This window comes from Muscardinus avellanarius (genome assembly GCF_963383645.1).
Source record: "Muscardinus avellanarius genome assembly, chromosome: 4".
NCBI classification, from domain to species: Eukaryota; Metazoa; Chordata; class Mammalia; order Rodentia; family Gliridae; genus Muscardinus; species Muscardinus avellanarius.
Genome location: NC_137789.1, coordinates 91,196,852 through 91,222,766, shown reverse-complemented (window position 1 = coordinate 91,222,766; position 25,915 = coordinate 91,196,852). Strand labels below are relative to the sequence as shown.

Genomic DNA, 25,915 nt, shown 5'->3' with positions numbered 1-25,915 from the left:
CTACTAAAATGTATGTCATCATTATGCTTGATTACACATGTCAAAAGAAGTCTTCCAAAACCCAGCAAAAGCCCATGGATACAGCTGCTGGCTCAATACCTTCCAGCAAGTGCCTAGGGTGGGGGGCCCCACCTCAGAAAAGGCCAGGAAGAACCCGAGTGCCATTTTAAAAGCACAACCTCTTATTTTTTTTTAATGATTGCCTTGACTGTGCTCAGGGAGAAGAGCTGTCGGAGAGCTGAGTGAAGAGAGCAGCTTTCTCAACAGCGTCTAGGACTAATATGAGAGTTTTCCTTCTCAAATAAATAAACAAACCCATATCAAGAAAAGGATTATCTGACAGGAAAAAGTAAGGAAAAGACAACTGTCTCTTTGGCCAACTGCATGTAAGTGTGACTTATGTTACAACTCTCCTTTCTCTGCCCAATGTTGCTTCTGCTGCACCTTAAATGATATCAAGCTGGATGTGGTGGCGCACGCTTATAATCCCGGTACTTGGGAAGCTGAGACAGGAGGATCACAGGTTCAAGGAGGGCCTCAGCAGCTTAGGGAGGTCCTCCACAACTCAGTGAGGCCTTGTTTCAAAATAAAATAATAAAATAGGGTGGGGGGGAGTTCAAAGGTAGAACGTCCCTGAGTTCCAACTCCAGAACCACATGTACAACACATACACACACACACACACATACACACACACACCCTCAAGACAAGAATTCCAGGCCTCGAGAGGGGGTGGGCACCTGACGTCACAGGGAAGCACACCAATCCTGATTATGTGCTAATAAAATAGATTGCTTCTCTCTAAGAATCACATGTAAGAAGAGAAACCATGTTAAGAAAGTTCTTCCCGTGGCAATTCATTTCTCGTTGCTCAACAAATAACAAGATCATACTGAGTGCTGGGCTCTTTTGGAAAGTAAGAATGCAGCAGGGAGAGAATACACACGCTTGTGAAGCTTCCTGATGGTCAAAGACAAGAACATTGCACAGAAAAAAGATCTGCACAATTCCTAAATGACTCTCTACCTGCTCAGAACAGAGTGTTGTTTTAGTAGTCAATACCTCTAAAAAATAGTAACTATTAAGTATAACTTGCACTAAGTAGGTAAATACCACATGTCAAATTTATAACTCATTCATTCAATTTGTTTTACTCCTTGCAGGGAGTCAGCCTATTCTCAGCCGTATAACATAACCCCTGGGAGACGCTGCAATGGTCTTCGAGTTATGCCTTCATAAGGCTTGGCCTACAGAGCTCAGAAAAGAGGGAAAGTGAAATATTAAACTTGTAGACTACCCATGAGGGAATTTATGTCCCAAGTGGGTGTTTTGTATCCCTATCATTGACATAACAGAATTCATGAGGCTCCACAGAGTAAAAAAATGAGGCTGCTTGGGGGGAAGTGACAGGAACCAGAATTTTGGCAGCCTACAATGGAAGGGAGAAGTAGTCTAAGCCTAGGAAATAAAGCTCCAAGTCACCTGCTGAGTGCAGAGGTGCTGAAGACCCTCGCTGGAGAAGTATGGTATCTCGCCAGGGCCTGCCAGGGCCAGGGCAAAGCACTTGAGGAAAGTCTATTTGCTCTGATGTACCAAATTGTCCTCTGAGAGAGGCTGGTGTCTTCTGTACAGCACTGGGTTCCTGAGGACTGGCCAAAATTCATATAAAACCTTTTATTTTTTTTAATTTTTGCACTGAGGATCGAATCCAGGGGCATTGTACCTCTGAGCTACACCCCCTGCCCTATTTTTTATTCTTTATTTTGAAACAGGGTCTTACTGAGTTGCAGAGGGCCTCACTAAGTAGCTGAGGCTGTCTGTGCACCGTGATCCTCCTGTCTCAGCCTCCCAGATACTGGGATGACAAGCATGTGCCACCATGCCCAGCTCCATAAAACCATTTAATAGAACCCGAATCTTGCTTCCTAGAGAAGACAGATATGTCAGTATCAAAACTTTATTCCCACCAGGCATGGTGGCGCACGCTTGTAATCCCCCGTGCTTGGGAGGCGGAGACAAGAGGATCGCGCAGGTTTGAAGCCAGCCATGCTGGCTTAAGAGACCCTGTTTGCATATAAAAAAGTATAATTAGAGCCGGGCGTGGTGGCGCACGCTTGTCATCCCCGCGCTTGGGAGGCGGAGACAGGAGGATCATGCAGGTTCGAAGCCAGTCGCGCTGGCTTAAGAGATCCTGTTTCAAAAAAATATAAAATAGGTCTGGGAGTGAAGCCCGGAGGTAGAAGGGCAGGGCTTCCAGGAACCCCAGTACCACCAAAAAAAAAAAAAAAGTATAATTAGTAGGTTTGATTAATTTGCATTATGAAAGAATGTTAAATTTCATCAAATGCCTGGCACGCACTCACTTGCTCGTGCTTGCTCGCTCGCTCTCTCTCTCTTGCTCTCTCTCTCATGTGCTCCATTGTTTCCACCTTAAAAAGACAACCAGATTCTTGACAGCTGAGCCTTGGTGATCCATTTCTTTTAATTCCACTTAAATCACAGACCTCCAAAGTTAACATATTACAACTCTTTCTCTGGCTGGGGGAAGACCATAGACCTACATTTCTAGGTGTCTCTGTGCCCACAAAGAGATGATGAACAATATCCTACCTCACAGCATTCTGTGGGGATTAAGTGAATGTGCGCAATTCAGGTGTCACTGCCCAACATACAGCAAAGGCTCTAGATGTCCGCTATGTTTACACTATTGTCCTCCTGACTGTCTTTTAACCTCTGGGCCCTTTCCAAGTTCCTGGATGAGCTCCTCACTCATACTAGCTCCTTACACACTGGGCCTCCGAGCACTCCATCCTCGGCCCCGTTTCCCTACCTCTCCCCCAGCTGTCCTTACCCACGCTGATGGTTTCAGCCATCACCCTATGCTCACAACCTGTAACTCCCTGTAATGCAGACGGCTTGCTGAGCTCTGGACTCCATCGAAAGCTGCATGTGGATACCTAAGCAATCTGATGGATTTGCGTCTTTCCCAATATATATTTGCTTTTAAATATTAATGTGCCTTCCACCCCTGTACTGGGGGTTGAACCCAAGGGTGCTCTCCCACTGAGCAACATCCCCAGCCCTTTTCATTTTGAGAAAGAGTCCCTTACATTATTCAGGCTATCCTTGAACTTGGGATCCGCCTGCCTCAGGCTCTTGAGTCACTGGGATTATAGGCATGTGTCACTGTGCCTGGCTAAAAATTAATACATTTTATTACAGTCAGGCAATATGCTTATTATTATTTTTTTCATTCAATTCATTGCTTTGATGCCCAGGATGTGCTTGACCATCCAAAGATCTTGTGTATCTGTTTTTTGGTTAATCATGAAGCTTAATCTATTGGGAGTTTCTTTCGTGGTCACCTAAACATCCAAGACGCTTCCTCATGAGGTCCCGCTTTTTTCTTTTCTTTTTTCTTTTTCTTTTTCTTTTTTTTTTTTTTTTTTTTTTGTGGTACTGGAGTTCCTGGAAGCCATTCTACCTCCAGGCTACACTCCCAGACCTATTTTTACATTTTTTTAAAATTTGGAAACAGGGTCTCCTAAGCCAGCGCGCGCGGCTGGCTTCGAACCTGCGCGATCCTCCTGTCTCTGCCTCCCAAGCGCGGGGATTACAAGCGTGCGCCACCACGCCCGGCAAGGTTCCGCTTTTGAACATGTCACTGGCTCAGCCTGTATTCCAGCACTCGGCAGGAAATGTTTGCACGTCCATTTCCTGTGAGCTCCGGGAGCAGACTGCGCAGACACGCCGCCCAGCAACAGTTGGCTTGTTAGTGAACCTGACCACCCAGCAAGACCGTCTCTCTTCATTTGTCGTTGGAACTAGGCTGCATGCAGACGTGTCCCTCAGTCAGAGAGGTTACCAGTGAAGAAAGTGGCTCCTCATCCTCCTCCATTCCTCAGTGTGGAATCAAATGCATATCCCCAAACACGAGTTGAGTGAGGATGCCGTCCCTCCTACCTCAGCTGCTATGCTGTTTTTCTACCTCCTGCTGAATCAGCTGCTTTCCCCAGGTCTCTGCTGGGTCGGGCTGTAAAGCATTGGTTTTATACCCTGCTCATTAGGCAGGGTTCTGGCTCTGCGGGCCTGAGCAAAAGACATTTAACTGTCTGCTTATGTATCACCCAGCCAAGCACAGCCCTGAAAAACTGGAGGTATATGTAAGTACTACATTAGTATATTAGACAAAACATGACCATGAAAACTCACTACCTCACCTTTAAAACAGCTAGATACCGAAAATAACTTATATGCCCATTCATCAGAGTAGAGGCGAATAAACTACATACATCCAGACAATGCATTGTGATGTAGCTGTGAAAAAGAATAAACTTTCATGGAGCGATTTCCTGGATTTTCCTGGGAAAAAGCAAAATATAAAAGACTATATAGTATGTTATCTTCTATGTAGCAAATAAAGAAAAATTAGAAATACATAACTAGATGTTCATTTATACAAAAAGAAACAGAAAGCATAAACTAGAAACTAATGAGACTGCTGATCAGTCAAAAAGGATGAACTTTCAAAAGGAAAAGGAATGGGTGTAGGAGACAAGGAAAGGTGGAGATGCTTGGCTGAATATATCCTTGAATATGGGTTCAATGCTACCCTCCCTCCACAAAAACTTTAAAAATCATGGTAATGTTTTATTTTATTTTATTTTGGTGGTACTGGGATTCCTGGAAACCCTTCTACCTCTGGGCTACACTCCCAGACCTATTTTTTTTATATTTTTTATTTGGAAACAGGGTCTCCTAAGCTAGCGAGGCTGGCTTTGAACCTGTGTGATCCTCCTGTTTCCGTCTCCCAAGCGCGGGGATTACAAGCGTGCGCCACCACGCCCGGCCATGGTAATGTTTTATAATCTACTCTTTAGTAAAGGCAATTAGGATGATGAAAAAATAAAATGGAAAACAAACTAATAAACCTTAACTGTACTTCAATGAATAATATAATCACACTGAGAGCAAAGAAATTTTAAAGACTCCAAATAATATGCAAACACATTCTTCTAACTAAATATACTCAGGAAAAAGCCAAAAGGAAGGAACTATATACAAACACTGACCTCTAGTTAGGAGGTTAGTTTTCCATTGAGGTATTAGTAGCAATTTTGCAATTATTTAATGTGGAGTCTATGGCAAAACACATAAATACATTGTAGCCGGGCATGGTGGCACAAATTTATAATCCCAGTACTTGGGAGGAGGATCACAGGCTCAAGGCCCATCCCAGCCACATAGTGAGGCCCTCTGCAACTGAGTGAGATGTTTCAAAATAAAGAATAAAAAATAGGGATGGAGGTATAGCTTGGAGGTAGATGTCCCTGGGTTCAATTCCCAATACCACACAAAAAAAGTAAATTAGAGAAGCCTGAGTTACAGACACACACACACACACACACACACACACACATACACACACACACACACACACACACACACACACACACACACTTTCCCAGCTCTGTGCCCTGAGGGCAGAAAAGCAGAAACAGTCTTGTAGCAACAAGCACACCTAAGAGTCAGATGTTTGTTTCTAAATACTGTTCTCCATAAGGAGCCAAGGCCTTCCGAGAAACAGGAAATTGCACAACTAGGTTAGAAAGGGTAAGAGTAAAGATGATGAACCAGCAACAAAGGGTTAAAAACTGGGAACGTGCCCAGAGGGCACAAGAGCCAGCTTGAAGCAGTTCACACTAAACAAATCTGAAACAAGTTATTTAGGGGACAACTTCATGTTTTGAAAACATCAAAGTTAGTACTGATGACAAATTATAATCTATAGCATAAAATAAAAACTCATACGTCCACAATTACATAATACGTATATAAGTAAAAAATGAGAAAGAGAAATCTCTTCATAAAATGCTAAGGAGTAGAAAAAGCAATGAAAATAGAAAATTGCTATTTGATAACTACCCTAGTAATAATTATTGTAGACAAGTATAATAAATGAATGATAAAACTAGCAGGTAAAAACTGGATGAGAAACCAGTTATTTTTTATAATTTTTTGTGTGTTACTGGGGTGGAACCCAGGGGCTTTTCTACCTCCGAGCTACCCCCACAGCCCTATTTTTTCTTCTCTATTTTGAAGCAGGGTCTCACTAAATTGCAGAGGGCCCCACTAAGTAGGTGAGGCTGTTCTCCAACTTGGAATCCTCTTGTCTCAGCCTCCCAAGTACTGGGAATACAAGTGTGCACCACCACGCCCAGCCAAAGTATTTTACCACATACTTACTGATTACAAAGGGGGAAATGGTAGGTTCATGGAGAAGAAAACTAGCAAGTACTACCTTAACCAAGTAAGGGAACAGATACATTATTAGGTGATCCTGATAAGCTGCCCTGAAGAGGACACGCATCACTTCTCTGGCATTCCTACATGAAAGCACAAGAACTCACCCAATTATGATGAAGCATCAGATAAGCTTGAATTAAGAGTCACTCTACAAAATAAGTGGCTTGTCAATTTAAAAATGTCAATAACTGAAGCCGGGAAAGTGGCACACGCTTCAGCATTCGCTTATAATCCCAGCATTCGGGAGGCTGAGACTGGAGGATCACACTTCGCAGACAGTCTCCGCTACTTAGTGAGGCCCTTTGCAACTCAGTGAGACCCTGTTTCAAAATAAAGAATAAAAAATAGGGCTGGGGGTGACACTCGGAGGTTGAATGTCCCTGGGTTCCATCCCCAGTACCTCAAAAAAATTAAATAAATATAAATAAAAATATCAATAACTAAATATTACATGTGACCCTGAACTGGGGGAAATTCCCCAACGGATAGTGAAATATAGTAAAATTTAAAATCTGAATACTGAGCCCGGCATGGTGGCGTACGCTTGTAATCCCAGCATTCAGGAGGCTGAGACCAGAGGATCATGGTTCACAGACAGCCTCAGCTACTTAGTGAGGCCCTCTGCAACTCAGTGGGACCTGGTTTCAAAATAAAGAATAAAAAATAAGGCAGGGGCTGTAGGTTGGAGGTCAAATGCCCCTGCATTCTATCCCCAGACCCGCAAAAAAAAAAAAAAAAAAAAAACAAAACAAGCCACACACCTGAATACTGTGTTGAATTACATATAACAATGCTGAATCAACATTAATGTCTTGGTTTGGATAATTTTGTTTTGTGGTTATGTTTGCAGAAAACACACTGCAGCCAGGCGTGGTGGCGCACGCTTGTAATCCCCACGCTTGGGAGGCTGACAGGAGGCTCACACAGGTTTGAAGCCAGCCGCAGCTACTTAGTGAGGCTCTCAGCAACTGAGTGAGACCCTGTTTCCAAATAAAGTATAAAGTAGGTCTGGGAGTATAGCCCAAAGGTAGAAAGCCCCTGGGTTCTACCTCCAGTACCAAAAAAAGAAAAATAAATTTTGGGATAAGGATACAACATGCTTGTAGTTTATTCTCAAAATTTCAGGAAGAAACATAAATATGCTAGAGAGATACTGACAATAATGTGATAAAATTTTAATATGTAAAGACTGTGTAGATAATATATAGAAATTCATGGTTCTTTTTTGATTACCTTTTCTCTAAGTCTATAATTATTTCAAAATTAAAGAGGAAAAGCAGTGGGCTGGATGAGGCATTCACTGCCGGTGCCTCTGAGAGAGGTGCAGGCTTCTGTGGGAAGGGGACATCTCTGGAGGCCTGAGATGTCTGGTGGGGTGGAGAATGATGGTCAAGTGTTTGAACATTCATGTGCACACATGCAAATGTGGATGGAGACATGAGATGGGGAGGACTGTAAAATTTTCTGACTAAGGAAGAGAGAAACATCTCAGAATCCAAGAGAAAAAAATGTGGTATTGAATTTAGCCCATGGTTGTCACTCTCCTGTACCATGTTAAATTTTGATATAAGAATCACAAAACCCACATGATGGCTTATAAGTGGGCTGCGAGTTGATGCTATTGAGTCACTCTGGCAAAGTTCTGTATTCACAGTTCTTTATAATATACACACAGCCTATTATATTTTGCCACATCTGTGGTCCCAGGGGCAAGTGAGCAGTGATGGCTTTCTTCTTGCTTGTACCTTGTTTCAGCTTGTTAATCTTGCAATCTTTATACATGAAATCAGAGACTTCCCTGCTTTACAACTTGATTTGACTCACTGAAAATACAACCCTGATCAAAAGACCCCAGGCTCAAGTACAAAATAAAAAGAAAAGAAAAGAAATAAACCAAACCAAATCACTAAAAGTCCCCTTTAAAAACCAGAACAGCCGGGCGTAGTGGCTCGCGCTTGTAATCCCAGCATTTGGGAGGCTGAGACAGGAGGATTACGGTTCAGGGACAGCCTCAGCTCCTTAGTGAAGCCCTTTGCAACTTAGTGAGACCCTGTTTCAAAATAAAGAATAAAAAATAGGGCAGGGGGTGCAGTTTGGATGTAGAATGCGGGTTCCACCCACAGTATGGAAAAAAATTTTTTTGTAGCGGAGGAATTATTTTGGCTTTACATTGAATGTCTGTTGGTTTTTATACCAGTTCACATTATTCTTGTGTGTTAGAAAACTCTTCACCAAGCTGGGCGTGGTGGCGTACGCTTGTAATCCCAGCATTCGGGAGGCTGAGACCTGGAGGATCACGGTTCGTGGACAGCCTCAGCTACTTAGTGAGACCCTCTGCAACTCAGACCCGGTTTCAAAATAAAGAATAAAAAATAGGGCAGGGGGTGTAGCTCGGAGGTCAAATGCCCCTGGGTTCCATCCCCAGACCCGCCAAAAAAAAAAAAAAAAAAAAAAAAAAGAAAGAAAGAAAACTCTTCATCAAGCACTGTGGGTGTAGGTCAGTGGTAGAGCACTTGCCTAGTTTTTGCAGGGCTGGGAGTTTAAAACTGAGCATTAGCCGGGCGTGGTGGCGCACGCTTGTAATCCCCGCGCTTGGGAGGCAGAGACAGGAGGATCGCGCGGGTTCGAAGCCAGCCGCGCGCGCTGGCTTAGGAGACCCTGTTTCCAAATAAAAATGTAAAAATAGGTCTGGGAGTGTAGCCCGGAGGTAGAAGGGCTTCCAGGAACCCCAGTACCACACACACACACACACACACACAAAAAAAAAAAAAAAAAAAAAAAAAAAAAAAAAAAAAAAACTGAGCATTGCAAAAACAAAACACAGAACACCTCTTCCCCTAGTCTCTTTTCTTTGGGAAGTATACCAGTTCCTTTTGACTTTTCTCAGGTCTGTCTTTCACACAGTCCTTAACTTACTCCAGCACAGGGCAATGCCAAGATAAGGAAAAAAACAACAATAGCCCCCCGCCCCCAGGCCCTCAGTATCCACATTGGGGGAGAGGTTCATCACAGTGACTGTACTCCTTCCAAAAAGGTGCCACTGTGTTTAGTAGTTAAATTTTGAAAGTACTAGGTACATTCAAATACACTTTTCACTAAAACAACAAAAATTAAAATAAAGCATTAGGTTTTGGAGAAAATGTCTCTGTTCCTATGCTGTTCACATATACAGAAGGACTGACTGCCACCTCATGCTGGACAGATGAGATACTGCTGCATTACAGCTGACTCCTCACCCGCTGGGTGTCAGAGAGGGTGCAAAGGGTGTAAGTACGAGGGACAGAACATGGAGCTGAGACCCAGCTCAGGAGCAAGAGGCTCATCAGGTGGCTCCTACCAGGCGGCAGGATTTTGAACAAACACATTGAGAGAGAGAGAGGAATTATGCGAGGAAAGGGACTGCACAGACAAAAAAAGGCTGGAGCATGCTCAGTGTCTCTGGAAAAGAAGATTAGAGGAAAACAAAGACCAAAAGACGGGCTGGAACCAGGTGCTGGAAGGCCTTGAGCCAAGGAGTTTGCCTTAGTCTTTAGGCACAGAGAAATGATCAAGAGTTTAACTTGAGCTGGCTCTGATGGCACACACCTGTAATCCTAGTACTTGGGAGACTGAGACAGCTTCAAGGCCAGCCTTAGCCACTTAACGAGGCCCTCAGGAACCTAGTGAGACCTTGTATCAAAATAAAAAAAAATAAAATAGGGCTGGGGATGGAGCTCAGAGGTACCATGCCTCTGGGTTCAATCCCCTGTACGTTTCCCACACAGAGTTAACATAAATGGCTGCTACGCATACCAGAAAGTATAATATTTGTGAACAACTTATGAATGATGCCACAAAAAACCTCATGGAACAAGACAAATGATTTTACCCTTTGAAATGATTATAGATAGAACAATAAAATAAGAATACTGAACTAATGAGAGTCGTTCTTGGGATAACTTGTTGCTTGGATAACTAGGTCAGGAAGGAATAATATAGAGTAATATATTGAAAGCTGGAAATAATAAACACTTCTTTTAAAAAGTTGTATTTTTCAGTGTCAGAAGATTCTACAAAGTAAAACTGCTATCGTTATTTTGTCTTCTGATTTTAATTTCCTCATGGATTCCTTCGAGCATGCTTATATTGCAATTTTGGCATTTATTGAACCTTAACATGATTATACGATAGCCTAATTTCCCTTCTTTTAATTAATACTCAAGCTGCAATTGATAACCAAGAGTTCCAAGTCACAGATGTTCACAGGGCAAGAATTTATCATTATTATCACAGGATACCTGGTTTTCGAGTTACCTGGATATTGTGAATCAATTGTCTAAGCACAGCCTTAACTCTACATTTACATATCTCATATAATATAAACAAAAAGAAAAAATGACCAGTGTTTTTAAACATTATCTGTGTAACCGATTTTAATTGAAGAGGCTCAGAAGATTACAAGCATATTATATAAAACAAATATTTCTTAGGAACCCTCTAGGTATAAATGCTGTAATATCTTCCATAATAGAAAAGGAAAATTAACAGAAAACGAAGTAAGAGTTATTGTCTACTAGCGATACTCAGGACAAGCTACCTAAAAAGAATTGTTTTTCTAAATGGAAACATTCCTTTCTTTAACTGTATGGTACAAGATTATAGGCAAAATTTTAGAAAGCTGAAAATCCTTTTAAATAACATTTCCTTTGGCTTTAATCACAAATAATTGCTTCTTTTGGCGCTAATGAGCACAATTGCCACAGAATGAAACATAATGCTGCGGGTTCCTTCAGGGGGTGGCGCTGCGAGCCGGCGACCCAGCAGAGAGAGCTAGTCTCAATTTCCTAAAGTAAGATAACTGAGCAGCAGTAAATTTTTCACTTGAGAAAGATTTTCTAACTTATGTAAATATAAATAGAAAACCCATTATCTACTGATAAAAACAAAGTAGGTTAAATAAAGTTTTATGTGTTACTGTTTCCTGTAACAGCCATCAGCTCCCTGGATCATGAAAGTAAATAAAGCACTTCACTTACTGAAATCAATGAGAAACCGTCCAAATCCTTGCCTTTGGTGCTGGGGCATGATCATTATGCAGGAGACATTATACTTCTGCTGGCAAAGCTTTTCCTGAGGGAAGGAGAAACAGATCTGGTGTGTCAGAGCTCTGCTAAGCGGGCAATCCCTGCACCTGCCACTGTCCTTGCAAACAGGCCACTCGGGTTAGCAGGTGGGTTAGGGTTAGCATCGAGCAGAATCATGCTACTGTGGTCATCAATCAGACTACCAACTAACAACAGACTATCAATTTTAGGCATGCCTTTCAATTATATCTTTATATTTTTGAGGGGTTGGGGGGGTAACTAGGGATTTAACCAGAGTGTTCGACCTCTGAGCTACACTCCCAGCCCTATTTTGCTTTTTATTTTGAAAAAGATCTCACAAAATTGCTACGGGTCTTGACACGATACCGAGACTGGCCTCCGAACCTTGATCGTCCTGTCTCAACCTCCCAAGTACTGGGGTTACACGTGTGTGCACTACACCCAGTGACACCTTTATTCTTAAGGTTAGAAGCTTATGATATGAATAAGGAACCCAAGGAAATATGAACTAAATGATCGGAACACAGGTGGTAGAGGAGAAACACTTTCCTTGCTCACACGACTTGGGAGACAGAGAAAACACAGCCAGGGTAGTTAGCCAGGGGAATAAGTTAGGAGTTAGCTGTCAACTGTGCTAAATAATAATTTACTACTTTGAAATAGCAAATTACGTTCTACCTTTGAATAATTACCCAAACTAAAATAATAGACTTGGGAAGATATGCACAAATACACTTCTGTGAATAAAAAGTTAAAGCAAAAAGCTGGAGAAATAATTCCATAGCCAGGGGGGAAGAGAGAGAGAGAGAGAGAGAGAGAGAGAGAGAGGGGGGGGACAGTGACAAGAAGAAATTCTAAAGCCTCAAAAACAAAAACAAACAAAAAAAACCAAACAAACAAAGCAAAAAAAAAAAAAAAAACTGAGACCAAAATCTTACCACCAGTTTGAAACCAGGAGGACTAGGTAAAATAGAGTGAGGAACAGCTGGGAGTTAAAGAAGAATAAGCAGTTTTCATAGGATGTGGCATCGGGGTAGCAATATTTTATTCAGAGTATACAAAAGCCGCCAAAACCTACACAGAGAGGGTCTGGAAAGGTTTTGAGGTTGTAAATGTGTGGGCCAAATGTAAACCACAAATGAGATTGGCCACAAATGGAACCAACCACATCAAAGAATTACTTCAGAACACCCAGATCTCTAACGAACCTACTGAAAGATCACAGGAAATGACTGGAGAAAAAACCTTACAGGGCAGAATAAAGATTTCTTTGTGAAAACGATGAGTTCCCAACTTGTGTACATTTGTAGGTGTTTGTGGAGCCTCTAAAAAATAAGGAAGAACCAGTAATGTGAGTCTACTTTCTTTTGAAGATGGACTGTCATCAAAAGTTGTACATATCAATGGCAAAGTTTCCTATAACAAATTTTAATTTGTCAAGTTCTACAAATGGGTCGCTCTACCTAAAAAGAGACATGCTGTGGGTAAGAGGGATTGCCCTTGATGTCATTTCTTTCTTTGTGTAGAATTATTTCCACCTCTGGAAGTTTTTTGGAGTCCAATCCAATAGCAATCATGTTGCCCCTCCCTGACACATATTACTAGGCTAAATTATAATCTGGACAGCATAAAGGCTCTTTTTTTTCTTCCCTGTTAGAAAGCCTTGTGCATGAAATTAGCAAAAAATGTGTCTAGGTCATCATGGCCAATCTCTGGCTGTCCTGGAATAGTCTTTTACTAACCTCTAAAATTTGATTTAATATAACCCTGAATGGCCAAAGTCCTCCACACTCCAACTAAAATGGTAGAATATGGTTGAATTACACAGGTATGGAGCATGCCTATAATCCCAATACCTGGGGGAGGATGGCAAGTTTTTGGCCAACCTCAGCAACTTACTGAGGCCCTCAACAACTTAGTGAGACCCTGTTTCAAAATAAAAGCAAAATAAAATAGGGTGAATGGTGTAGCTCAGAGGTAGAGCACTCCTGAGTTCGATCCCTAATAGCACACACACAAAAGGAGAATATGCACCTATTTTTTAAACAGTTACTTTTTATATTAATTTTTGTTACATTTAGATTAATTTTGCTAAAAAAAAAAAGTAGTTGGATCCTGGAATAACAGGAAATGTCAGTAGCTGGTGCCATCTGTAGAACAAACTGACAAAAGGAGAAGAGCTGAGCTTGTTCTGAGTGCGCCCGGTTCACAAGAGAACCGGGCAGGGAACCGGACCTTAAGAGTCAACCATCAACTATATTCTTTGTTGCTAACCAGAGCCAAAGCAAGGGCGAGGGCATGGCAAGGAAGGCAGACCACTCAGCTCTGTTTAAACTCATAAACATCCAGAGAAACAACATTTTCTAAGAGAAAAGACAGTTGTGACCACCAACTACTTTTTTTCTCTTTTTTCTCTCTCTCTGTGTCTCTCTCTTTCTTTCTTCAGTACTGGGGATGGAACCTAGGGGCATTCTACCTCCGAGCTACACTCCCAGCCCTATTTTATATTTTATATTTTGAAACAGGGTCTCACTGAGTTGCATAGGGCCTCACTAGGTAGTTGAGGCTGTTCGCGAACCGCAATCCTCCTGTTCCAGCCTCCCCAATGCTGGGATTACACGCGTGCACCACCATGCCCAGCACTAACTTTTCTTTTTAATTCTTTGGAGAAACAGATCTTTACAAGTCTACATAAAAGGGAAGGTGTTTTGTAAATTATATAAATAGATTTCTTATTTATTTATTCTGTTATTCTGACTTTTTTTAAACTTTAATGTGAAAATTAACTACCTTCACTTTCAGTTAAAGTCTACCAAGTATATGGATTAAGACATTGAGGCGGTTTGTGGGAATGCTTTTATTTATTTTTGTATATGATCTCTGGGTTGACTCTTAAATTTAGAATAACTACAGTTTGCAAAGAACTTTTACATGTAATCTATCTTTTGATTCTCCAAGAAAATGGCATTTCTATATAGCATTCATTTACATTGTGGAAGATCATTAAAAATCACTTGTCAGCTAAAATGAAAAAATATATGTCATAAAACAAAGTACCAGATCTGGATAGTTTACCATATCTGTTTATGTAACTATAATATTAAGTGCCTAAGAAAAATTAAGGTTACTACCTAGTAACTGTCCTCAGTTCTCCTTTAACGAATATAAGTTTCTGCTTCTCAAAAGCCTTTAAGCAGAAGAATGTGGGAGAACCGCACTGAACCAGCACTGATAAGCTACTGCCCCTCAAGATGTCAAGGTCTTCCACACGCTAACAGCTGGAGATGGGCTTTCTTTCTTTCTTTCTTTCCTTCTTTCTTTCTTTCTTTTTCTTCTTTTTTTTGCGGAACTAGGGGTGGAATTTAGGGGCATTCTACCTCTAGCTAAACCCGCAGCCCAATTTTTTTATTTTTAACTTTGAAACAGGGTCTCACTAAGCTGCGGAGGGCCTCACAAGTAAGTTGCTAAGGCTGGCCGCCAACTGTGATCCTCCTGTCTCAGCCTCCCAAGTACTGGGATTACAAGCGTGGGTCACCACGCTCGGCTTGGAGATGGGTTTCTAAAGGTGAGGCCGTCTCAGAAGTTAAAACAGGAGCACAGAAAATAAGAGACCAAAGTGTAAAACCAGCCATTGTATCAGTTTGACTGTCCAAATGCCAAGGCTTTAACTCACTGAGATACTGCTGACTGCAGAGGGACAGCAATGAAGAGGAAGGAGAATAGGCTCTTGACTGCTCCATTACTCTAAAACCTTCATGTTGACATCACTTCAGAGGAAAGGGGAAAATATGTTAACATTTAGAAAGCCAAAGAGGAGAGGCAGTCTGAAAGGCAGCAATTAGCCTGCCGTGCAGACGCCGGCGGTCCACGGGCGCACGGCACTGACACCCTCCGCTCACGTCCTAGGCACCATGTTCTTTTGTTCTTTGTCTTTTTAAATGAGGTCTGAACAAGAACCTGAAATTTTCAGAAACATGTACCACTTATTCAAATTAGAGTCATAAAAGAGCCTTGTTCAAAGAATTTAGCTCTACTAAAAACATTTCTATAAAGAAAACGAAGGTCATGTTGGCTCTTGTTTTACCTTAGAGAAGTATCCAACCAGATGGCAGCCTTTTTCATCATTTTTTGTAAGGACATAAAAAAGGAATGGCTCGACATCGTAATACAATGTTTTGTGGTCCAGGAAGAGCTTGGCTAACAAGCAAAGGTTTTGGCAATAAATTTTGCTCATATTCCCATCAACCTAGCAAAAAGAAACAGACAACATTATTTAATGACACAAAATGTCACTCAATATAAAACTGTTCCTTCTATATGATAATTTCAGAAAATGTCTCATTTTATTTCCAAAATAAAAAACTGACAAATTAAAACACTCCACTAAACAAAGGTAGAGTTAACCAGAAAACAATTGTCACTTGGCAAATTGGAATTTTGCCTTTCCTCTTAACTAGGGTAAATTTAAGGTAGCTTAAATATCTCTTTCTTTAAAAAGGCCAAACCACTAGCAACAGAGTAGTTTTTACTGGCAATTTATTATGAGTTAAAACTGACTGGGCACATCTTCTTTTCTTATTTGAACCAAATAAACCTGAAACAAAGAAATACAAGCAAAAATACTTCAAGTGCATTAAAATTTATGTTGTTTTCAAAAGGGCTTCAAATAAAAATAAATGAACTGTATTACTCTGATTCTTCAAAAGTGTGGATTAGCAAAAGAGGCTTCCATTTTGATGTTATCCCAAGTATCATTTTAAATATAATTGGAAGAGATAAAATTTCTATGTTGGGAATACTTACACAGAAAGTGAGATGAATTTCAACCTAAAATAAGTGCCATGATTACAGTCTACTTCTCTTCAAAATAAAAGAATCAAGCTGTGATACTGATGACTGCAGACCGAAGGCTAGGCACAAATGCCAATTTCTCTGATCAAATGCAGTTACTTGTTGAAAACAGAAAGCACAGCAGATTCCCTAGGACTCTTCTTAAGGGAAATGAGTATTTGCTAACCAGAGCTCTTTAACAATGAACTTGACCATTCTTGAGTCTCCAGTGGACCATACGGGTTCTCATATTGCACAAATTATTTTTAGACTTCATATGACTATTTCCAATGGAGGAAACCTAGGTCCCACACAGAGCAACATAATCAAATACTCAAATATAAGTGACAGACACAGAGGATACAATTCTCTCTTTAATTAAAGGAAGTTTTTATGTATCTGAGGGTACGGTCCTCTTGGAAATGATAGCATACTACAAAAAATATATATAGATGTATCTGTGAACCAGAAATAGAAAAACAGCAATGCTGAAAGCCAAATTCTGATCAGTTGTCAACAATCTAATCTACAAGGATGAAGACAGGAAAATAATTATTCTTTATTTATAAGTCTCTTGGGGAGCTGCTGAAAGTTTTCTACCTGTTACACTCAAAATGTTAACTTAGGTTCTAGAATGTGACCTCTGTACTCATCAATTCCAACTCCTTATTAATGTGAATAAAATGTACAAACCTGCTTCTGTTGTTGCCCTGCTTTTCTCTGTATGCTTCAAAAGCATGTGCCCTAGAAGACGAGGCCGTTCTCACCCACCTGAGACCAATTAGACCCTGAGGCGACTCACTGGATTTATGAAAGCTTCAACCCCACTGCTAACTCATGTTGGTTTACTTAATGATTTAAAAAATCACTTTGACCGCAATCACTTAAAGCCAACAATGAATTTTATAATTTGGAAGACAATGAACCAGTGACTTCAGTTTTATTTTGGTTAGAAGAAAGGATCAATGAATCCTGGAAAGAAGCAATAGGAACGTTCACGTTAGGTAAGCCTGAACTGAGTAGCTGTGTCGTTTTGCCTGGTTGGGACCAGCTGGGTAGCATCCAGTGTAAACAAGAGGAGGGTCAGGTATACACCATGTCTACCCAGCCTGCTTCTAGCCCACTGACTCTCACGGGGGTGCTTTGGGCCCCTTAGGATATTTAGCCATGTCTGGAGGCATTTTTGTTTGTTGCAATATGAGGAAATGGTGGTACCACTGACGGCTAGTGAGGAGGGGGCAGCAACGCCTCCAAACACAGCACACAGCACAGCCCTGCAAAACTGAACGATCCACCAGAAATGGCAGTGAGTACCCACGTTGAGAAACCCTGTGCCCAGCTTTCAATAAGAACTAACACATCATCAAACCTTCCCAGCATCAAGAACTCTTCCTTAAGCTTGGCAAAAGAGCCTGATATAACAACAAGGAGGGGCTTTTTAAAAAATCCCAAGGCACAGCTGGAGTATCCTGTGATCTCTGACTAGTCCTGGTATAAACAAGTGGGCTCAAAGCTATCTGGGAGAGGAAGCCTATTCCACATGATAAGCCCATGATCTTCCTTTGGCCAAATGATGATTGCAAGACACTGAACTCCAGAGACAAGGAGAACTATGGGGTAGAATAATACATTCCAGCCAGGACAATTACAAAAATAGAGAACCTTAAAGGAAAACTGCATTTCACAGAAATAAGATATCATGTCTGTTGTAAGAGGAGGCTTGTTGCCAGAATCTAGAAATGAAGGACAATGCACCAAGATAGGAACAGAAGAAAATAAGGCAGGGACATGGAAGTGTGCAACTGGAGTGAAGACAATAAAGCAAACAATGAAAAGGCCCTGGGAACAGACAAAGACACAAAAGAGAAGCCTGGCGCCCTCAAGGTTTGACTGGCTCGGCTAAGCGGGATCCTCAAAACCGACAACAGAAACAGGACTAAACGAACCCACATAGGCAAAGACCTTCTACCAAGTCAATTCTGAAAACACACAATGTCTCCAGGAAACTCACAATGACAGACGTAGGGCCGGGGCTCCTGTGAACAGCAGAGTGCTCGGGGGGGCAGCCACCTTCCCAGATGGAGGAGTCCCAACATCTGTTAGGGCCTCACCAAAAGGATTATCCACTCTGCCAAGAACTAGATGGAGACACAGGTGGTTGTGCACTGAGGAGCTATGTCCAGCTGCTCAGTCCCCTGAAGAGTGAGCACCTGCCAGACCCTGGAGAGACTGGCCCCATAGCTCATTTCTCCTGCCAAAAAAGGTAGAATTCACAAGGAGCTGAGCAGATCATAACCTCAGTGTGAAAGGAGATGGACCAAAGTCAATGTGATGGCAGGGACCTCTCATCAGTCTGAGTGGTAAGACAAACACTCCAAAACATGGAGACGCTTTAAAGAGCAGCATGAATTTCAGTCCCAAACTGAATATACTCTATCATTTCTAGACAAAAATCACAAATACACAGTCAACGATCAGGAGGAGGTTTCAGAAAGCTGAGTTTTCTATTTGTACATGCTTACCTCAAATACTGAAAGGTCTTTCCTTCGGTAAATTTCATTTGCTGGAGGATGAAACCATCCACACTTCTTTGAGTGTCTGAGCAAAATATTTTTACTTTTCATATATTTAAGACAGAATTCACACAGGTAAAGCTTTGGTAATCTGAAAAGGTTTAAAAGCCAAAGGATCCATCAAAATCATTATACTGTTGGGGGAGAATTATATATTGTTTGATTTGTCTCTGATTCATAAAAAAGATATAAAATATTGGAAATAATTTAAAAGTAAGAAAAGGGGAGCCGGGAGTGGCGGTGCGTGCTTGTAGTCCTAGTACTTGAGAGGCTGAGACACGAGGATCTGGGTTCATAGCCACCTCAGCTACTTAGGCCCTCCACAACTTTGTGAGACCCTGTTTCAAAATAAAGAATAAAAAATAAAGCTGGGGGTCTAGCTCGAAGGTAGAATGGCTCTGGATTCCATCCCCCCAGCACCCCACCACACACAAAAAAAATAAGAAAAGAAATCCAACAGTAAAAATGTTTTATTTTATTTTTTTATTTATTTATTTTTTTGGTGGTACTGGGGTTCCTGGAAGCCCTTCTATCTCCAGGCTACACTCCCAGACCTATTTTTACATTTTTATTTGGAAACAGGGTCTCCTAAGCCAGCGCGCGCGGCTGGCTTTGAACCTGCGTGATCCTCCTGTCTCTGCCTCCCAAGCGTGGGGATTACAGGCATGCGCCACCACGCCCGGCAATAAAAATGTTTTAAAAATGTACTTTTGGTAGCATTCTACTTCAGAGCTACACCCCTAGCCCTTTCTTATTTATTTACTTATTTTTTCTAAAATAGGGTCTCAGTAAGTTGCTGAGAGACTTGCTGTGTTGCTGAGTCTGTCTTTGAAATTCTGATCCTTCTATATCAGCTTCCCAAGTACTAATATTACATGCATACACCAATATTCCCAGTTACATTGTTTTTCCATATAATCTACAATATGTGCTGTCTACAATATGTGTTTACTTTGTGAACAAATCATTGTCTTCTTAGAAACATTCTATAGAAAGAAAGTTTTCCAGCTGGCAAACAACATTTTATTTTTTGCAGTATTGAGGATGGAACTCAAGGACATTTGACCTCTAAGCCACACTCCCAGCCCTATTATTTATTCTTTATTTTTAAACAGGATCTCACTAAGTTGTAAAGGGCCTCCTAAGTAGCTGAGGCTGTCTGTGAACTGTGATCCTCCTGTTTCAGCCTCCCAAATGCTGGAGTTACAAGCATGCGCCACCACGCCTGGCTGTGGCAAAAAAAAAAAAAAAAAAAAAAAAAAAAAATTCTAAAAACCAATGATAAGGACTTAACCCTGTAAGGTGGTCATGCATATTTCTTACAATTCAGACCTATGGTCATATTTCCAATAGAATCTATGGTCAGTAGTGTAACTAATAATCTTTTACCTAGAAGTAAATTTTCTATTTTCTAAAATAATCTGCTTACATATAAGAGAAGTCCTACAACTTAGATTCCACTTTCGGATGAAGTAGCTAAGGTTATTATCATAAATTTATATACACAATTTCCTTTCTTTTTTTGTGCTGAGCCTTCCATAGGTTGGGCAAATGATCATCCACTGAGCTACATCACCAGTCCATATAATAGATTTATAAATGGTCTAAAGTCGTAGCTGGGCGTGGTGGCGCACGCTTGTAATCCCCGCGCTTGGGAGGCGGAGACAGGAGGATCGCGCAGGTTCGAAGCCAGCCGCGCTGGCTTAAGAGACCCTGTTTCCAAATTTAAAAAAGTATAAAAATAGGTCTGGGAGCATAGCCTGGAGGCAGAAGGGCTTCCAGGAACCGTAGTACCACCAAAATAAATAAATAAATAAAGCAGTAAATGTAGAGCTGAAAGTCACAAGACCCAGTTCATTTCTATCAATTCCAGTGTCTCTCTGAACAACAAGCAATATTCTTAGCCTCGCTGACTTTTATCTCTACCTTAAAATTCAGAATACATTTTAGTTGTATCCACTCCATGCTTAAACTATTGCTGGTATTTATAAGAAAATGTTCAAGCCGGGCGTGGTGGTGCGCGCTTATAGTCCCAGCATTTGGGAGGCTGAGACCGGAGGATCGCAGTTCGTGGACAGCCTCAGCTACTTAGAGTGAGGCCCTCCCCAACTTACTGAGACCCTGTTTCAAAATAAAGAAGAAAAAAATACGGCAGGGGATGTAGCTTGGAGGTCAAATGACCCTGGGTTCCATCCCCAGACCTGCCAAAAAAAAAAAAAAAAAAAAGGCTGGCCAAAGGAATCATTTGAAGCCAGGTAAATAGTGCACGCCTGTAATTCCAGCTACCTAAGAGGTTGAGGCAAGAGAATCACAAGCTCCAGTCCAACTTCCACAACTCTGTGAGACCCTCATCTCAAAATAAAAAATAACCAGGGGTGCCTCTGGGTTCAGTCCCCAGCATGGTGTAATTGTTTGGCAAGCACTTCAAATCTAATACCTAAATTTGTATCTAAAATCATCTATGTGCTGCTTTGGCATTTGAGGTTGTCCTGTCTCACACACGACCTCCCAGGCTCGTCTGTGTACCTTGCGTATTCCTGTGGGTAAGGCGAGGAGTACCAGGTCTGGATTTCATATTTTCCAAATTCGATTACGGAAGGGTACCGACCACAGTCTTCCACCCCACTTTCACACTCTATTTTCTGACAAAGGGAAAGAAAAATGATAAAATACCAGTACTAAAAAGAGGATATGTATCACACTTTCCTTCACTAACTACAGGCTATCAAACCTATCAAGACCCGAATCCTAATATTGTGAATTTTATGTTGTTAAAAAATATGCTATAGTCTCTCACGAAATTATAATTACCTTTGTATAAGATTCATAGATAAACTAATAACTTAAGAATTAATATGACAAAGGTAGGAAAAATTATAATGTAAATACAAGTGTCTCTGGAATTAGATTTATCAATTTGTCACAATGTAATTGTGAATTTTGCAGTGGTGTTTCTGACTCCTCTCCACTCCATTGTAGCAAGCTAGAAAAGCTTAAGAATTTTGTCTGCCTGATGAACTGTTATCTCCAGTATCTTGTACAGTGCCCAACAATTAAAAAAAAAAAAGAATATTTCTTGAACAAAAAGCCACTTTTTCATGTTGTAATCAAATTACTTGAGATTTAGCAGTATCTTTCAGATAATAGCCAGTGGCTGGTAACCTCTTACATGAATGCCACAAGGCTGTAAACTGATAATAGTTAAGGACTTTAAATCTTAATGTTTGGGGAAACCTGGTGTTTACCTCGGCCAAAGGATATCCAAAGTAAAACATCCTGCTGTGGGCAGAGTGAGGAGTGGAAATATCTAGTATTTCCTAAGGTAAAAGCCAGCAGAAATGTTTAGTCCAACTGGCTGCTGCTAAAAATAACGTTTAAAATCCCATAGATAATACTATCTCCAGAATAAAAGAAGAGGGGTGGGGAAGGGACTCTCCCTGACAGGGCTGGCCACAGAAACTGAATGGGGTCTACTGACAAAAATTTCCTGTTCCTAACAAATTTGGCTTTGACAAGTCCAACAGCCTTTAAGTTTTACTGTCTGGGTGGCAATATCTTTAAGTAGAGTTAATATTTTAAGTAGAAACAGTCAAAGACATTATAGACAGTGAAAATAAAAAACAACTTCAGCTGACGGAAACACAGTCAATGCCAAAGACTTAGAAATATGAGGCATTTTTCATATGGCCAGCCATCTGCGTTGGAAGAATCATCAGCAAACTGAAAAGGCGATGTTCTTTTTTGGTAACAATTTCAAATTGTTATTTTCTAGTTTCAGGTAAAAGTAATCAAAGGTCTACTCTTTTGTACCTAGAACCCCCCCCCCCTAAAAATCTGCCTGAACTAGTGCTAGTCTGGTTTATTTTCTGAGACCAGCTGAGTCTTTTTCTACTTTAAGGAGTGGAAAAAAAATTGATCAACTCATTTCTTTTGAAGTTTGGTCAACAAAAATGGGCCTAACAGCAACAGCACCACACAGGACACTGAGGGGCATACTTTATAAAATTAACATCTCCCGGTAAAAGAAGCCACACAGAGTAACCTAGTTACTCTAATGGGATATTCTGGCCTTACCTCCCAAGAAAGTTCCTGGGCCTGTTTAAACACATCCAAATCCTCTTCAGTAACGACATCCTTGTTGCCAATCACATTTACATCTGTACTTTCTTGTTTGATGCTTATTTTTATTTCAGTATCTGTCATTTAAAACCAGCAGAAAGTGTTTTTACCGACTTGAATTACAAGTAACCACCGTATATTACCAAAATGGCACCACATTAGCATAGTGGGAAACAGGGATCTCTCTGTTTTTGCTTTCTGAGCTTTTTAAGCTCCTATATCTGAGCACTGCTCAAAGATCCAGCAGTATCTTTTTCCTATATACTCAATTTTTTATTTGAATTCATCACTGTCATCTTTTTAGAACTTTAATACATAAATAAGGAAAGCAAGAATCATATAAAGCAAAATCATATCTTTCAACCAAGATTAACAGTTGGATGTCTAGTTACAGCATTCCCATTGTTGGTTTTGATCATACATCTACCCCTCTTCACCAAATGACAATTTTGCTTTCTGTTGTATAAAAGGTAGCAAATGTCATGGGCCAATTTGGTCAATGAAATTATGAAATCTGTTTCCTCCCTAAAGTGGATACACACATACACTCAAACCCAAATGCACACTTGACAGAATCACAGATCAGGCTTTGCTGAAACGGAAGCAGGATGAACTCTGTCATGAGAAAGCACGGAGCAGAGGGGGGTGAAGAGCGGAAACACCCCCGTCGGAAGCACCGACAGCACGCAGCCCGCACTGCGGCAGGAGAGGGCCCGGGGGGCCAGGCGGAGGCATGACAGCGCTGCTCATGCGGGACCACAAAGCCATAAGCAACGCTACAAGGCATCTGGGGTCCTAGTGTCACTACGAGTGGAAATAAATAATAAAGGTGGGAGAGTATTAGTTGGAAAAATATTTTGGAGGTTTAGTCAGCCATAGAAAAAGGTCAAAGTTTCACTGCTTCTGTATTAAAGTGAAGTGAGAACAAGAGAAATAGCTAAGACCTATGTGACAAACAGGAATTGATTTATTTATTTTTCGGGGTTGGGGAAAAAGGGACGGGGCGCAGGTTTGGTTGGAGCTTTGACCTTTTGCTTACCATCATCCTGATCAGGTTTAATCCTTCCGTCTGCCAAGCTCCCCTTCCCTGGTGAGGGGGTCCCCATCTGAGGGGTCACTTTATATTTTAATCTGCCTAGCATCCTGTGCTTTTTAAGGAAAGTTGTTCGCTTGAAGTGAGCAATTGCTTTAAAAATACGTCCTCTAGCCATCCCCCAGCTAGAGGAGGAGGAGTGAGAAATAAACCTACTTCTAAAATCTCTTTTTCCAAAGAAATGGGCTTTAGACTTTGCCGTGGAAGAGAATTCGGTTTTACGACACATACGTTTGGGTGGTGCATAACTTGGGTGGCCCTTTTTGCGAGACTGTCCCTGAGTGGTATAGATATGAGAAAGTCCATCAAAGAGTGCCTTCAGCTGGCTGTTATTAGTAAGACTGCTAAAGGAGGGCACACTGGACTGGCTGGAAGGGCTCTGGGGGGAGGTGGAAGAGGCAGAAGTGCTGGACTTTTGTGAACTGGGACTCTGATCAGAGATGGGAGTTGGGGGCGGACGTGAAGAAGGTGGAGGTTTTAGCTTTTGTGTGGTACCTGCGGCCAACACATGAGAAGTGCATGACTGTTTCTGAGAGACCTTTTTCCTTGGACGATAGTGCTTTGAAAAGTCTATTATTTCACCTCGTGATCTGCGACCATCAGGTGATGGTGTAAAAAACTTAGTAAGGCCATCAATGAGCCCTTTGGTTTTCTTGTTAACTTTAAGTGTAGAGGCAGAAATGTAGGTGGAGGTGGTGGTGATTTTGGTGGTGGCACCAGGCCGAGTGGGGTCTGTAACAGCCAATCTGCTGCTTGAGTCCTTCCCAGATGCAGCATGACCAGATGAAGGTGTGGTACAGACTTTAGTCTTTTGACCCCTACCAGGTGACCCCCTTCCTGTGAATGCATTCATGGATCCTTCATCACTGGTTACAGACCTAGGTAAAAATTTAGAGAATAGTATCAGCATTTAATAATAGAATTAAAAGGTATCTAAAAACAAATTTATAGCAAGTAGAATGCATATTCAATGCACTTAATACTAAGAAACTAAATTGCAACCCTAAGAACTATTTGTGTGTGTGCCACCACCTAGGCGTTTCTCTACTGAAAAAGGTAACAGAAAATGCATTTGCATGTCATGATTCTCCCAGGGCCATCCAACAGGTACCAGAAGATTCCGTATGGACCCAAGGGCAAGATAAGGAAGGGGAATTTTGGAGACACTAAGGAATACTCAACGCCTTCAAGATAGCTAAATAAAAACCAGTTCTCCCTTGTGTTGTCATGAGTAATAGTGACTTCCTGAAATGACCTTTTAAACATATAGAGGAAGCAAGTCATATGTGTTATCATGAAGCAAAAGAATAAACTTATTTAATCTCTAGTTAAAAGCAGATTTTAACTTAGTTGGGAAGTATAAATAGAATTTGAGTATGTCTAAAAATTTGCACTTAAAAGAAAACATAAAAAAGATATCCTTTTCACCTTAGCAGTTCATGCTTAGGATGATAAAATCGCCAATAATACTCTCGTGGAGAGAAGACAGATAATTACAGCATAAAATATTGCTGAAAAAAAGGACAACAATAGCAAAAAAACTGAAGAAAGAAATGATTAAAGGAAAGCTATAGCAGGTCAGACATGACATGGAAAATCTGGTGAAGCAGCAGCACATTTACCGTGGTCATTATCAGACACGTGGCACCGGAGTCTGGGGCCCCTGGTCTGACTGCTATTTCACTCATGTGACGCTGGCTTTTGCCCCTACTTCCAAGGGAGGTGTGTACACTAGCGCGGCTAACTGCCTGTACCTCAGACCAGGGCTTGGGAAGCTATCTATTTTGTAGTAAAATTTTATACAATAGAAATATTTGCATGTGAACTATGATAATGTTGCGACCCAAGTTTATACTTTTTAAATTATCAGTTTAGCTGAAAACTAATAATGGAGAAATGGAAGCCTGAAA

General features: G+C 41.1%; 1 protein-coding gene across 8 annotated transcripts in view; it reads right to left on the bottom strand.

The window, feature by feature from the left end:
- Window positions 1-25,915, bottom strand: part of KAT6B (lysine acetyltransferase 6B) — a gene marked incomplete at both ends in the record, with an annotated part of 190,722 nt that overhangs the window by 29,352 nt on the left and 135,455 nt on the right. For 2 of the 8 annotated variants that reach the window (XM_080693979.1, XM_080693981.1), the window contains one exon: window positions 11,322-11,415. In XM_080693979.1, coding sequence (XP_080550105.1) covers window positions 11,322-11,415 — 94 coding nt within the window. Of the gene's footprint in view, window positions 1-11,321; window positions 11,416-15,474; window positions 15,637-18,742; window positions 18,885-21,319; window positions 21,436-22,867; window positions 22,990-23,951; window positions 24,884-25,915 lie in introns of all 8 variants that reach the window. The other 6 variants (XM_080693974.1, XM_080693975.1, XM_080693976.1 and 3 more) reach the window with 6 other exon arrangements.